This window comes from Notolabrus celidotus, chromosome 10 (genome assembly GCF_009762535.1).
Source record: "Notolabrus celidotus isolate fNotCel1 chromosome 10, fNotCel1.pri, whole genome shotgun sequence".
Lineage (NCBI taxonomy): Eukaryota > Metazoa > Chordata > Actinopteri > Labriformes > Labridae > Notolabrus > Notolabrus celidotus.
Genome location: NC_048281.1, coordinates 15,672,756 through 15,687,028, shown reverse-complemented (window position 1 = coordinate 15,687,028; position 14,273 = coordinate 15,672,756). Strand labels below are relative to the sequence as shown.

General features: G+C 40.6%; 1 protein-coding gene across 3 annotated transcripts in view; it reads right to left on the bottom strand.

Annotated features, from left to right (window-relative positions):
- Positions 1-14,273, bottom strand: part of ppp1r9ala (protein phosphatase 1 regulatory subunit 9A-like A) — a 29,081-nt gene that overhangs the window by 11,361 nt on the left and 3,447 nt on the right. For all 3 annotated transcript variants that reach the window (XM_034693625.1, XM_034693624.1, XM_034693623.1), the window contains exons 3-9: positions 3,538-3,670; positions 3,268-3,388; positions 2,165-2,269; positions 1,904-2,033; positions 889-1,047; positions 723-776; positions 310-539 (exon numbers count right to left, since the gene is read on the bottom strand). In XM_034693625.1, the coding sequence (XP_034549516.1) occupies positions 310-539; positions 723-776; positions 889-1,047; positions 1,904-2,033; positions 2,165-2,269; positions 3,268-3,388; positions 3,538-3,670 (932 nt within the window). The remainder of the gene's footprint in view (positions 1-309; positions 540-722; positions 777-888; positions 1,048-1,903; positions 2,034-2,164; positions 2,270-3,267; positions 3,389-3,537; positions 3,671-14,273) is intronic.

The following is a 14,273-nucleotide window of genomic DNA, read 5'->3' as shown; positions in this document are numbered from 1 at the left end:
GTCCTGACTCTTCACTCTGTATTTGTGTTCTGTTTTATTCTATTTTTTTGGGTAGGTAGAGCAGAGCCTTGACTCCTTATTTTGTAGTAATTACCACTAAAAGATCGCACTGCTCATCAAGCTTTCTCCATATCACATCAACATTTTCCTGTGTTGCCCTTGGAAATTGCACTCCCTAATCATGAAAAAAACTCCATGTTTCTTTGTTAAAATTGTGTTAAATGAATTAAATTGGTTTGAATAAACGACTTAATTCAACTGCATTGATCCCCGAACAGTGAAGTGTTGTGACACTGCAGACAGACTCACTTCTGTTGGTAGTCCTTGAGCAGTTTCTTAGCCTTGTTGTACTTCTTGTCCAGGGTCTCATGCTGGGTCTGAGTCTCAGCTAATTGTTCATTCACACTCTTACACAGAGCCTGGGCCTCCAGCCAGTAACTCTCAAACTTCAGGATTTTTTCGTTGCCATCCTCGAGCTTTTGCTCCAGTGCGGACTCCCTGGCTTCCCACAAAGATCTGTCCTCCTCAGATGCTCTTAGCTGGACACAGAAAGCAACATGTTACTTTGGTTACCATGAACTGTACTTGTTCAGAGAGAGAGACGCTGGCCTTGGATAGTCTGGGTATTTCTTGTTGAATTAAATTTACTTAAAAGTGTTATCTTTTTTCTTTAATAGCATACACAAATATATCTGAATAGAATGCAACTATTTTCCTCCTACCTTTTCTTTGAGTTGATTTATTTCAGCTGTGGCAATACCGTGTTTGAGCTGCAGCTATGGAGAAAAAAGGGAAAAAAAGACTTGATTAGATCTCTTACTGTATGTTATCCATATTCTTTTGTGGAATATTAAAACTTGATTTGTATTTCCATGATGTGTGTGATACCTCTTTGAACTTAAAGCCCATCTGGGAGCTGTCCATGTTGCTCGGCAGAAACAAAGCCTCCGTATCAGGCAGCTCGAACACCTCTACGCTCCGCCCTGGAGAGAAATTAGAGCCCAGAATCCTCTCATCTGCTCCGTCGTCCTCTTCATAGCGCTCCTCCTGAAATATGGCATCACACATGGCATCACACACTGCAAACAAACACACACCCTTACTTGGATTAGAACATGCGCAGCGTGTGTCAACAACACTCCTCGGAGCACAGATCCCCACAGTCGGGTGCATTACAATCAGTATATCATAACCAAACATTGGTGAGCTGTTTTACACTCTGTGGCACGTCTGCAGCATTAAACACGTTACTTTCAACATTAGAATCGAGAAACTCACCGATGCACACACTTTGCATACCCACAGAGTTTACACTTCCTCAATGTAAGTTGAGCAACATTCCTTTTCAGTCTCTTTCTGCTTCAGTTAATCCTACATATATTCTCTTCCAGTCTCTGTATTTCGTAAACACAGAGGCTTGTGGCTGCTTGAACTTCAGAAAGCAAACATTGCTCAACTCTTGCAGACAGGCAGCGCTTGAATGAACACCTTCCAACACAGCAGAAGAATTGTGACACACGGCTTACTCACAGCCAGCTGCACTCTGCTCCTGCTCCTGGTAGAGATGAGTGGGATCAAACTGGGCGCGGCAAAGGGGCTAAGGGTACGTTCATGTCATGTCGGGATTACGGTAATTGGGAGTTTCTGCCTGGTAAAGAGCATTCATGTAGGCATCCATGTTGTAATTATGGATGCCTCACATCAACTAAAGTCTGTTGTTTTAATCCTCACATGAGTCATTTTGGAGTCAACTGGCCTAATGACACAAATGCCCACAAGTTGCTAATTCTAGGATTTTATATCTCTAACACGTCATATCCCATAATACCCGATATTACAGGAACACTGCACAAGTCATAGTAGAAACCAGGCTTTCCCATGACCTCCTGTCCGTATGACTCACCTCCTCTGTTGAATGTTCATAGTGGTCATCCAGGTGGTGTTGTTGCTGGTTCTTCTCTTGCTCTAGTGTCTCGCTTATGAGGCGAGCAACCTCACTTTGTGTCCCTGGCTTCTCCCGTCCAATTAGGAATCTGTATTTTTAGAATTCAAATGTGTCAAAGAGAAATGTAGGGACACTTAGCTTCATGTATTTCACATCCCTGGATAATGCAGTACTGTCAATAAGGCTGATTTGGAGTTGAGAAACAGAGTGTAGGCTGACCTCACTGTGCCTTTGGTGTTCTTCAGGACTGTAGCTGCAAACAGCTGAGTGACTCCCACCAGACTGATCCCATCCACCTCCACTATCTGGTCGTTCACCTGGATGCTAGAGATACAGAAGATATTATTATAAGGAAAAGTAAATGCTAAATGTTATGTTAAAAGAAGTGACGCTACCCCGCCTACGCATGCACAATGGTTGGCAGATATTATGGCTTGCTGAAAGCTAGAGAAAATAAGATTCTCACTCCAACATTCAAATGCACAGTTTATTGAAATTTGGGGATCCTTTCTGAACTCTGTAGACAACCTTTAAGACCATGATTCAGATGCAGCTTCATCATCTCTCTCTTCCAGATGTACAACTATGTCTTTAATGGGACTGGGGGAAGTATTTCATGTCATCACTGGCAGTGACAGGGTAGGGATTGTTTTATAATGGTTGTTTTTTTTTGTTTGTTTATTGTTTTTGTTTTGCTTTTTGTTTACCTTGATATTTCTTTAACCTAAAAAGCAAAACAGTAACACAGGCTGTTGTTGTAGGCCCATGCTTCACTTACTTACCATGTGCAGTTAATGTTTCTTTTCCCCTTTGCGCATGTCTCTCACTTTTCCCATGCTTCACTGACTGCTAACTGCGTTTGGTGTTTATTTAAAACATCCTCTAATATCCGTGACTCATCAGCACTGCGCTTCATGTATACCTTGTTTGTATCTCAATAAAAAGATTTTGACAAAAAAAAAAAAATAAAGAAGAAGTAATGCTCCAAATCCAGCATAGTTACAAAGATGTAAACTACAGTAGCCTTGATTCAGTTGGTGATAAAAATAATCTGAAAAATGCCTGGGAAACAGAAGTAGCAGGACTATGTTCTTTAGCTTCCTTGGGAAGTTATAAATAAACTCAGTTGTTTGTGTCTTGTGTGTCACTGAGCCCCGGGGGGATGAGTAATTCCTAGAGTGTGACATGGAGACTTGTTTTGGTTGTGGAGTGTTCAGTAAATGCATGCTGTATTTCCGGTTGTGAACGAAACATTTACGAGTCCTGTTTATTTTTTCTGAACTAAACAAGATTTGACTTTGGGTGTGAGCGCCTTCACTCACCGTGCATCATTCTCAGCTGCTCCTCCCTCTGTTATGGTCTTCACAAAAATGCCAAGCTTCTCAAGACCCTGGTCGGCCCCTACTCCCATTCCTATAATACTGATGCCAAGTCCATTGTCTCCTGAATGCAGAGAAGGTTTTGGTTTCATTAGTTGGATGAAGACGTGAACACAAAAAGGTTCAGTTCCATGTGCTTGTGCACTCGGCATACATACAGTTTTTAAAATAAACATCATAATTAGATTTCAATGTTAGTGTCACTAAACTCACCTTTCTCTATCTCCACAGGAAACACATCCATTTTCTCCACTCTCTTCTCCAGCTCGTACTCTGCAGATGCTGCGACTGGGTCCACATCATCATTGCGCCGATCATAATCCTCGTTGGAGAAGGTGCTGAAGACCTGCATCAGTCATAATATCAGATGGTTAGCAAAAACACACCCGTCTTCAACAGGTAGTTACCACCAGGCTGATTCAGCAATATGTAGAGGAGAATCTAAAGGATCTATTCAGACAGAAGCGGGCTGCTTTTGCTTTTGAATTCATCCTACCTTGGAAACCAAACAAGGACAAATTCTTCATATGAGAGCAATTTGATGTCAGAGGGATGATTAAACTCTATTTAACTATATTTGGGACATTTTTCAGTCAAAATGAATGCACAAGCACACCAGAAGCACACATTACCAGCTGCTGAGGGACAGCAGAGCCTTTTGATGATGATTTGGACCACTGACTGAAATCATTCCTTCATCATGTGTGCCATTTTTTTCAGCACAATGTCTGGCAGACCTAATGTTGAAATTCTTAAAATAACTTAAAAAACTGCTACTCCAATGCTTTTGTATCTTTAGCTAAAGATTCATAAGTCACATTTTTCAACGACGCTGTAACAGAAGATTAATTCCCGAGACGCTCTTGATACTTTAATCAGAGCTTTAAGAAGTTGTGAACTCTGCAGGCAGGCCTAGAAAAACACTGAATGTGTCCCAGGGGCTGCTGTCTGGTTAGAATTATAAAGCTAATACACAGTGTGCGGCAGAACATGAGCAGCGTGGAAAGTAGGGCACAGCTGGGAAGAGCTAAGCAGTGGATGGAGCAGAGATCAATGCTCAGAGGCAACGAGTGTTGTCGTCTGTACAATAAACAGAACAAAAATGAAGAACAATTTAAAGACAAAAACTAATCCCTTTACGTTCAGACAATGAGCACGACCCCGTACTACACTCCATTCTGTAGGGACATCACACACATCAAATCCCTGTGCTATTTACCTCAACTAATACCGATACCAGGCAGAAATGATACTTGTAATCCACTCCCAGAGTCACGCAAAAGTCAGCATGACAGTATTCAATAATGGATAAAAGATGACCACCTGTTGAGACTCAGAAATCACTAAAAAAATAATGTGGAGTTCATTTCAGGTTCACAGCAGTGCAGAAAAAAAGTTTCAGAGAGCCTGAGGTGACATCTTCTACGGACCTACATTTCTCCAAAAATAGTCCTCAATCAAAAATGACTAACAAACAGAAACAACAAGACTAAGACAACAGGCAAACACCTGATAAATATGTGCTGTTTGAATGACTTAAATAGTTATTGATTATCAAAGTAGTTGCTCATCATGCTCTTTCAACATTGAACCAAAGTTGAAGGGTTAAATCATGCAGGATGAGTTCATAGATATAAAAAGTATATTCTTGCTTAGCAGACTCTAACCTAGAGCTAATGACTGATTATAGAGATGGAGCCAAACACAGGTTGGTCATGAGTCTTAAGTTTAATCCGGGTAGAGTCATGATGATAAAGAGTTCAGATTGAGCATGCTGACAAGTTGGCCCTGCTATTTAATGAGAGGGGAACAAGCGGCAACCTCTGAGTCTGTAGTGTTACCAAAAAGCATTAAAGCAGGCTTCTATATAGATCTATAAGGTCCCAATAATCTCACACATTAAAAAATGATACATATTAGGTTTTGATTATCACATTTGAGCTACTTAAAATGTTACCTGAATATATAGTAATCTATAAAGATCTACTATCCTAGATTTTAATAACAAAATTCCACAACCAAATCCTTATATAATCATAATATAAATTAAATACATGTAAAAGTTCAATACAATTTAGGTAGCTGTTGTTAAGGTTTTTGCTATCACATATATCCTGATTTGAATTCTAGAATCTTACACAAAAATTACAATAAATACATTTTGTGTTATTTTCTCAAAAGTATTTTTAGCGTTTACTTCCTAGAGAGTATCAAAAAAGTTACAAGAGGGTTTATATGCTAGGATTTATAGGAACTTAAACTAAAAAAGTAACTACAAGGAAAGATGAAAGGTGATAGGATTGGTTACATTTGTAATGAGGAGGTATGATGTAATCAAGTAAATCTTCATCCACTCAGGATGAAGAGTTAGCAGCTTAGCTCCTGCAGCATGCCGAGGCTTTATGAATCCACTACAAACCATCTCCCTCTCCCTCTCCGTCTCTGTCTCTGTCTCTCTGGCTGTTTCCGAAACCGCCTACTATACTAGCAGTACATACTGATTTGTCCAAAATTCAGTATGTAGTAAGCAGTATGTGCTCTGTCTCCTCTCTTTGTAGCCTTTGGACAGGAGCCCGAAACAGTGCAGATAGTAGGACGGCCAGAATAACTAATTGAACTCTGTGTTCAATTTCTCAAAATTATTTATTACAACAATCTCTGTTGTACAACATCCCGCTGATTTTCACACACATTTATCTAGGAAGACTCATATTTCATTATCTTGGACACAAAATGTATTAGAACTGGTTCTGGCTCTGGTGTCTCCGTCATGAAGCCTCCCAATGAAATGAGAGAAGATTACAAACTGGATTGTGCACACTGCTGCAGCTCTGTGGTACATGCAGGAATGCTTTTGACCCAAGTGAGTCCATCTCATTTCTTTCATCATTTAAGTTTATTTTCATGTTTTTCAAATTATGATAATGTGCATTCTTCACACAAAAGGCATAACACTTCAGATTTAAAGCTGGGGTTGGTAGTCAGATTTAGATTCACTTTTTGTTATACTGGTTAAAATTATCTTTATCGTCCTGATGGCAATCAATACATAATGTGTTCTTAAAAAAGAGCGAAAAAAACAAGCCGATATCTACAGGCAGAGTAAACCTGGGAAAAAACCAACCAATCCCTGCCATTAGGGTCCAATTTATGAAACCAATCCAATCCCGTCCTGCTGTTCTGCCCGCCTCCTACGCGCACATTTTCTCGGCGTGTACTCCCCGTCCCCTGCCTCCATTTACTCCCCCTCTCGCTTGACCTCGGGCCTGTTCCCTCTGACCCGAGGAGGTGCTTTGCTCAGGACTGTAGTCCGGATCAGAGTCTAAAAAGCTCTCACCACGGGGGCTCTGACAAGCAAAAGAATGAATGACATTTAGTAAGTCCTACAGAAAATGTATATGTATTAGAGCTTTCCTCCTGATATCGTGTCACCAGTACAACTGGATAATGCTAGCATGACAGTTGTGAGTACTAACAATAGCCATGTTTGTTTGTGTTTTTAACTTTCACTATGATAATGTTTTGGTGTTTTCTTATCAGCGGCACTCGTGCATGTGAGAGGGGGTGTCGTTTTGAAGGAGCTCCAAGGAGAGGGGTTAGACTGAGTCCTGAGGAAATGCTACCTTCAAATTCATGCTAGTTTTCCATGACTACCAAACCTAGCTTTAACCTTTCAAAGCAAACAAGCTAATACAGACATTTTCCTTCTTTCATCGTTTGACCAAATCTGCATGTCTCAACTAAAAGAAAAGATAGAGGTAGGACTGCAAAGCTTCTACCAACTTCTAGTAAAGACTTCTGAAAGTGGATCAACAAATGTAGAGCAGACAGCCATTTCATTGAGGGCGTAAGATGTTTTTCAGTTTAGACTTTAGAGACTTTGGTAATTAAGAGTTGAAAATGTAGGCTAATAGAATATGAGGAGCACCAAGTCATCCCTGGTCCCAGTTAGCTGAGCAGCAACCATTCAGCTTGGATTCTCTACCCCTCTATCTCCCCCCGTCTCCGTGTCTTACTCTCTTGTTGCCATGGACTCCCAGGCCTTTTTTGAACAATGTACTGTTCTTTGCTGAAACCTAATCACTCAGCCACTGTTTTCTTTGCAAGAAGGGAAGAAATCAACCGCTTTATAAGCCTCTCCCTTACAAACAAGCCTTTACACACAGAGCTCAGTTTTATCACTGTCCCCAGTTATCAGACCAAACAAGCGTTTTCTGTTATGGTTCAGCACATGTCCAGTCCAAGATCAGCCAAAATCGGAACACTCGGCTGTTGGTTAGACGAGAAAGAGAGACAGAAGAAGTAACGTTACATCTTTAAGTTTATATCTTGAGTGTTAATTAAATCCCATGTTCTTGCTCTTTAACATAACTGCAGTCACTGAGGTAGTGATGTGGTTAAGCACACTTCATCATCTTCATATTACCATTTCCTCCCAAAAAAATAGCTCCCAGCAGTATGTGTGGGCTTTCCATCCATCTTCCAACAACTGCAGCGGTCTGTCTGGCTTATGTGTGCTAACACACACACAGATGTATATATGCCCACACCCAAAACTCAAACCCATCTTTCCCTCATCCCCCTCCCCACATCAGAATACCAATGTGGGAAATGAGTCAGCAGCTGTGAGGAAAAGCAAACCAGAGAAATCTCTTGCCAGTGCAAAAAGTGAGCTGACCACTGGATTGTGGAGATTGTAAAGTTAGTCTGCCTACGAAGAGACAACAAATCAAAACACGCTGTGAGAGCGAGCTCAGGCAGGGGTAGCGGCCTGGCGCAGATCATAGAGTAATTAGAGTGGAAGGCATGGGGCCCAGCTTTTAGATCCTGTATAAACACACAGGAGAAAGACCTAAATAAATATCTAGTACTGTCTGTGTGCAAGTCTTTGGAATTATTAACACTTTAAATAGACGCTGAATGACTGAAACAACCAATGTTTATGTTTGAAGTGTTAACGTTTGACCTACAGCAAGAGGAGGAGGAGGAGGAGTCAAAGAAGAGCAGAGTGCCATAATGGAATCAAATTACCGGAGGAGAGCAAATGTAAACGGGTTAAACAGGTCTGTGTATAAATGGCACACAAATCCACTTTTGTCCTGTGAAGGCTGCTGAAATCTTTGACACATTCATTGTTATCTCTCAGTAAAAACAGCATCCAATAACTTGCTGTCAGTAATCACACAATGAATGAAAACACTTTGGGCAATCACAATAACTCTGAGACTCATCTCATCCAAGTAGTTTAATAGACAGCATTGAGCTGCCTGCATTAGTATTCTGCCACATTCTGTTGGATAGTCACCCGCTCGGCCAGGTGGCTGCAGGGAACTCGGATCCCACAAGAGGAAGGCCTGTCTGCTGGTTGGATGAGGGTGGAGTCTTGTCAGACACATTCCTCTGGCCAACAGAAGACCCATCTCAGAGAGGAAATGGAAAGCATAACACTTTGGGATGGGTTGGCTCCAGAGTCAAGAGTCCAAATTTGGAGTATGCCCCTATTGTTTTTTTTTGTATTAATCACATGAAATCCAGACAGAGGAGCATTAAGATTCTGGTCTGCTGTTCTGTCTAAACCCACCAGCAGAACGAACAAGGGTGAAGAGGAAGACTCAAATTACAAATCATTCTTACAAAAGAAAGTTATTGATGAAAGAAAAGCAGAACACAATCTCTGACTCTCAGCAAAGCCCCTGATCATTAGAGTTATCTCCAGGTTCATCATCAACAGGTGCTGGTGAAGAATACTCCATTTGTTTCCCTGATGTGTATCTCATGAAGAAACAGAAATACTTCGCCAACTTTGATGGAGATGGGTACCTAACTCCAGCACTAATATAGGACCAGATGACCGACTAACAATGCAGCACTCTACAGAGTACTCAGCCAACCTAGCTTGACTCCTTCCACACCGTTTAATATAAAAAGATCTGTCGGTGTAGTGTTTTAGATAATTATGGCGTCCACTGGATTTAACATTGCAACAGAGAGGCTTTTCTCAAACATAGCAGGGCACTCCACACAAACACATAATTTTCTAATCTTGCAAAAGACAAAACAAAACATTAAACTAGTCATGTTGGTTAGCAAATCACACGTTCACTTCATTATTCTCACACAGACAGAGGACTTTACATGCAGCCATGTAATGAGCAGTTCACTTTTTAAAATCTGTTATACACATGCACTTTTCTATGCATGTTTCCCTTTTCAGTCAAGAGGGACCATTATAAACTGTTAGCTGATTAATATAGCAGTTCAATAAAGTAAGATGAACTAAAACCCTGACTTAAGTGCACCCTATGTTATTAATCCAGTTTTAAGTTTGCTTATGTTCCTGATAGGGATGCACTATCGCTATCGGCCGATATTGGCTTAAAAATGAACTATCGGATATCGGCAAACAGGCTGATATCCGCCGATATAATTAACTGATAAAATAATGGTCTGCTGCTCACATGTTGGGCTCATGTATTAAGTTAAATTTGACTTTAAGCAGCAGACTGTAAGGTACATGTAGCTGACTCATTTAGGCACATTTACTGTCAAAGAGTAAACATTTTATTTAATTTGGGTGTAATTGCTGTACAGTTGCACTTCTTACATGTTCCCTGTGAACAGAGGTTAGGTTTACTTACTATGTCAAATGTGAAGTTGGCCAAATCTGCCCTGGTTGTGGGTTATTGTTATGATTGTCTCAGGGAGAGCATCATCCAAGTTTTAAGTAGGATGTATCTTTTTGTATGAATTTTGTTTGAGAGCAATTGTAGTAAATAAATATGCAGTTTAAAATATATGTATTTTTCTTATTTTGCACAATAAATTAATATTACATAACAAATGTTAAAAGAGTATCACCATAATACTGTACGCTAACGCCAATACAGAAGAGAATTGATATCTGCAATTAGGTGTGCGGAGAAAAAAAAAATCGGTAATTGGCTAAGTGAGCTGTAAAATATCGGCATATCTGACATCGGCAAAAAAAACAATATCATGCATCCCTAGGCAAGAGTGACCATTATAAACTGTTAGCTTATTAATATAGCAGTTCAATAAAGTAAGATGAACTAAAACCCTGACTTAAGTGCACCCTATGGTATTAATCCAATTTTAAGTTTGCTTAAGTTCCTGACACAAAAAAGTTATACAACTTGTGGGACTCCCAAATATTCCCACCTTCACTAGAAGTAACAAAGCCCCAGGTTAGGCAGAGCGCATGTCTGCAGCAACACTTCAAGGCACCCATGAAAATATTGTACGGCTCTATTATGGCTCCAAATTCATGTAAAAAAATTTCACAAAATATACTCTACTTTGATCCTGAAAGATCATCTAGAGATATTTTAACTTTTGCTGCAGGCATATCAGAGGCCAGACTGACAGGATGTGTGTGCTTGAACAGTGGTAGATGTACTCAGTGCAGTTATATGCAGAACAAACAGACTCAAATACTGAATTCTTTCAGTTACAATGAACTCTGCAAAACTTCTCCTCACTCTGCATGTTAGACAATGTGTCCGCTTGTCCTTTAACTGCCAGCGGTTATTCCTGTGACTCTATGGGGGTGGGGCAAAACAGCAGGTGCAGATCCTGGTTCAAGACTTTCTCTTTGTTGTGGTTGATCTGCTTTTGACTTTAATCCAAATGTCCTCACATGCAACATGACACACAAAAACCCTGGCAATTTCTCTCCAGGTCCCACATAACCACCCTGAAAATGTATTTGTCCCCAAGCAGATGACACACCTTAAGCAAGAAGAATTAATCATCAATAACTCCTGGCTCTTTGCCAAACCACAGAGGTACAGAGGGAAGTAAAATTCAGTACATGCAAAACATGAAACTGCTGAACACAAGTGATCTTAGTTAGATACTTCCTCCAGATGAAGACATGCCTGGACACACAGGTATAATGCCACAGACCTGTTTTTTATTTGCAGTTATAAAGGAAACAACTTCCTCACTAAAGCCAAAGATATAATTTGAAGCAGTGGTGCAATATTTATACTGTGCTTATACAGCCAGAGGGCCCAACTTACACTGACACAGCAGCAAAGGGAATACTGCATCTCAACTAAACTGGCCCACTAAATGTGACTCTGTGCTAGTCTGAAGAATATTCACACAAAATCCAACGGTGGACGCAGGCCCGAGTCAACGCACCTTTCAAATTCACCATCATGAAAAGTACATGCTTGCTGTCACTGATAATACCCCAGTATGGGATGGACCCAAGACGTTCTCTTTTCAACACTAGCATACTCGTGTGTCCTAATCCTGAATGAAAATGACTGTCACCCCTGATAAGAGTGATACATGTTGAAACTGGATGTCTCTTTCTCTTCACAAAGAGAACCTTTCTTCCACACAGGACACCTCGTCTGTCAAACAGACTCAGGTTGTGTAGGGTCCTAATCCCGGTTCTGAGCCAGGACTCCAGGAGCACAAAGCACTTCCTCTCTCCCAGTGCCAGCTCTGACTAACAGACTGTGCAGAATGATGCAGAGCAAGCAGGAGGCCTTTTGTGAGCCAGTCTGCAGGTAGAAAGGTTGGCCCAGGGACATTTGTGTGACTTAATTGGCTAATGTGCATACCATGTAACCTCGACCCCATGGTTTTAATCCAAGTGCATGTCATTGTTTTGACAAATCTCTCTGTGGTCTTTCCAGCCTGTCAATGCATGCAGCCAGTCGTGCAGTTATTTAGAAAGCTAATTGAAAACTTAAGAAATTGCCCAGACAGTTTCGGACTTGTTGTTAATCTGCTATGCACATTTCTTTCATTTTGTATCCATAACCACCGGGAAGCTTTGACTATTGGAACATAACTTTAAAGAATGAACTGCTTCTTTCTTTCTTAGTCCACGTAGTGAAACACTAGGTTGAATTTTAACAGTAAAACGTCTAGAACAACTTGGCATTTCTTGGTTACAATATAGTTTGAATGGGTTAAACATTGTCTCGCTTTGTCAATAATATGGTTCTTAAAGAATCACCCAAACAGGTTGAAATTGGGAAAGATAAGGTCACAGATTAGGAATTTGATCATTTCAGTATAACTAACTGAGGATAAATTTGTAATCCATTTAACAATCAATTAATCATCATTCAAGTTAAATATTAAATCTACATGTTGAACTTTACCATGTTCTAACTTTTTGACTACAACTACTTTTCTATTTTGTAATGGCCAAGTAAAAGTTCTTGGGTTCTTGGAGACATAATCTTGACATAGTTTGTACTACAATTTTCTATTATGTAATGGGCACAAAGGTTGATCGTTAATTAAGAAAAATAAAATCACAGCCCTTTATGTTCGTCAGCATTACTGGTCATATTTTGTTAGTGCTGTGTTCATACCAAGCAGTAACCTCCAGTCTAAAAATATGAGTCCAATGCGGAAGTGCTAAAAACTGCAGTTCATCGAGGATCCGCTTGAGGCTGGCTCCGGAAGTACCGGAAACCACATACACACCAATTCAAAAAAGACCATCTTTACAGCAGAAATAAACATGTTTAAAGTCTGGTACAAAAAAAACAGTGTAGTCTGGATAGCTAATTTCTCCATCGGCAGACGCTTACCGGGGGGTAAGGAGGCAATTTCGAAAATATTAAGATTACAAGTTTTGCATTATGAGAGGCACAGCTGACTTGTTTGACAGGCGGGAACACTGTAGCTGTAGGTGAGGAGGCTCAAAGCCCGCCTCTTTACCTCACACTAGCTCGACAGCAGTTAGGTTGACTTACGCACTTCCAATATGGCTCCCGCCTACCATTGGCTCCAAAACAGCGCTTCAGAAACAGATGGGTGACGTCACAGATACTACGTCCATTATTTATACAGTCTATGGTTCATACTCATTGTCCTTTCTTACACTGAATATCCACACTATCCCTGACCTTTTGAGGAACACAATACGAAGCTAGGAGATATACACAGATACGAGCAGTTGTTATGAGCAGTATTTGTAGTGCTACAAAGATGAGACAGTGTAGCATATTGTTATGAATTACAAAGCTGTGTTGATCTCTGACTCTTTCATAGCTCCACTTTGTGCAGGGGAGGCACACTGTTGTTTGTGTCCTCCCCACAACAGGTCAGCTTCTGGTCCCCTCTCCCAGGACCCCCTGCCAGGATAACTGGGATGGAGGGGGGTCCACACCCTGAGATAACAGTGCATTTTAAGGCCTGGATAAACAGTGAGCTGTTCACAAGCTATGTGGAATGCACTGTAGTGATTTGTTCCTGCCAGATTTGAGCTAAATGTTGTGTAGATATGGTGATGGTGGAATATCTATTGTAGGAGACAAACCCCAGATTCCAGCACGCCCTTTAAACACCCCGCTGGTAGGGATTGCAACACATGATGTGTGGCCAATATCAGAAGAGATTACACCACCTGGAAAATTAGTTTCAAATACAAAAAAATATATAAAGCTGGGATAAATAATTTAACAACAGAATGAGGACATCCAGAGAATGGATGAGTTCTGTATTTCTACGACTCTAAAGATTTAAAATATCAGGAATTCCTCAGTGGTAACAAAATAACTTCGCAAACGTCTGTTAAGGTGAATTTGGACCAAGAGTTCCAGGGTCTTTTAGCCCCCAGAACTACTTTCTCCGGAACGAAAAGGTTCCTGTGCCCCCATTGTTATCTGCGTTTCAACCGTGGGCTGAAGTCCCGGGTAGATTGTGCAAATCAGGCCAGTGACGTATGGAGAACAAAAATGACATTAAATAATATTTTGAAATCTTAATAAAAAACTAAACAAGGATGCATTCCCAAGAACTCCCTCTGTGTTTCAACAACTGTGTAAACTCCACAAACACTGTTACATTCAACCGAAAGTCCCAGGACCTTTGAAAAGTACTACCCCCCGAAGCAGGGGCTTTTCAGGCTGGAGATCATCTACCCTTGAACTAAATTTAGACCCTGGTTCCTC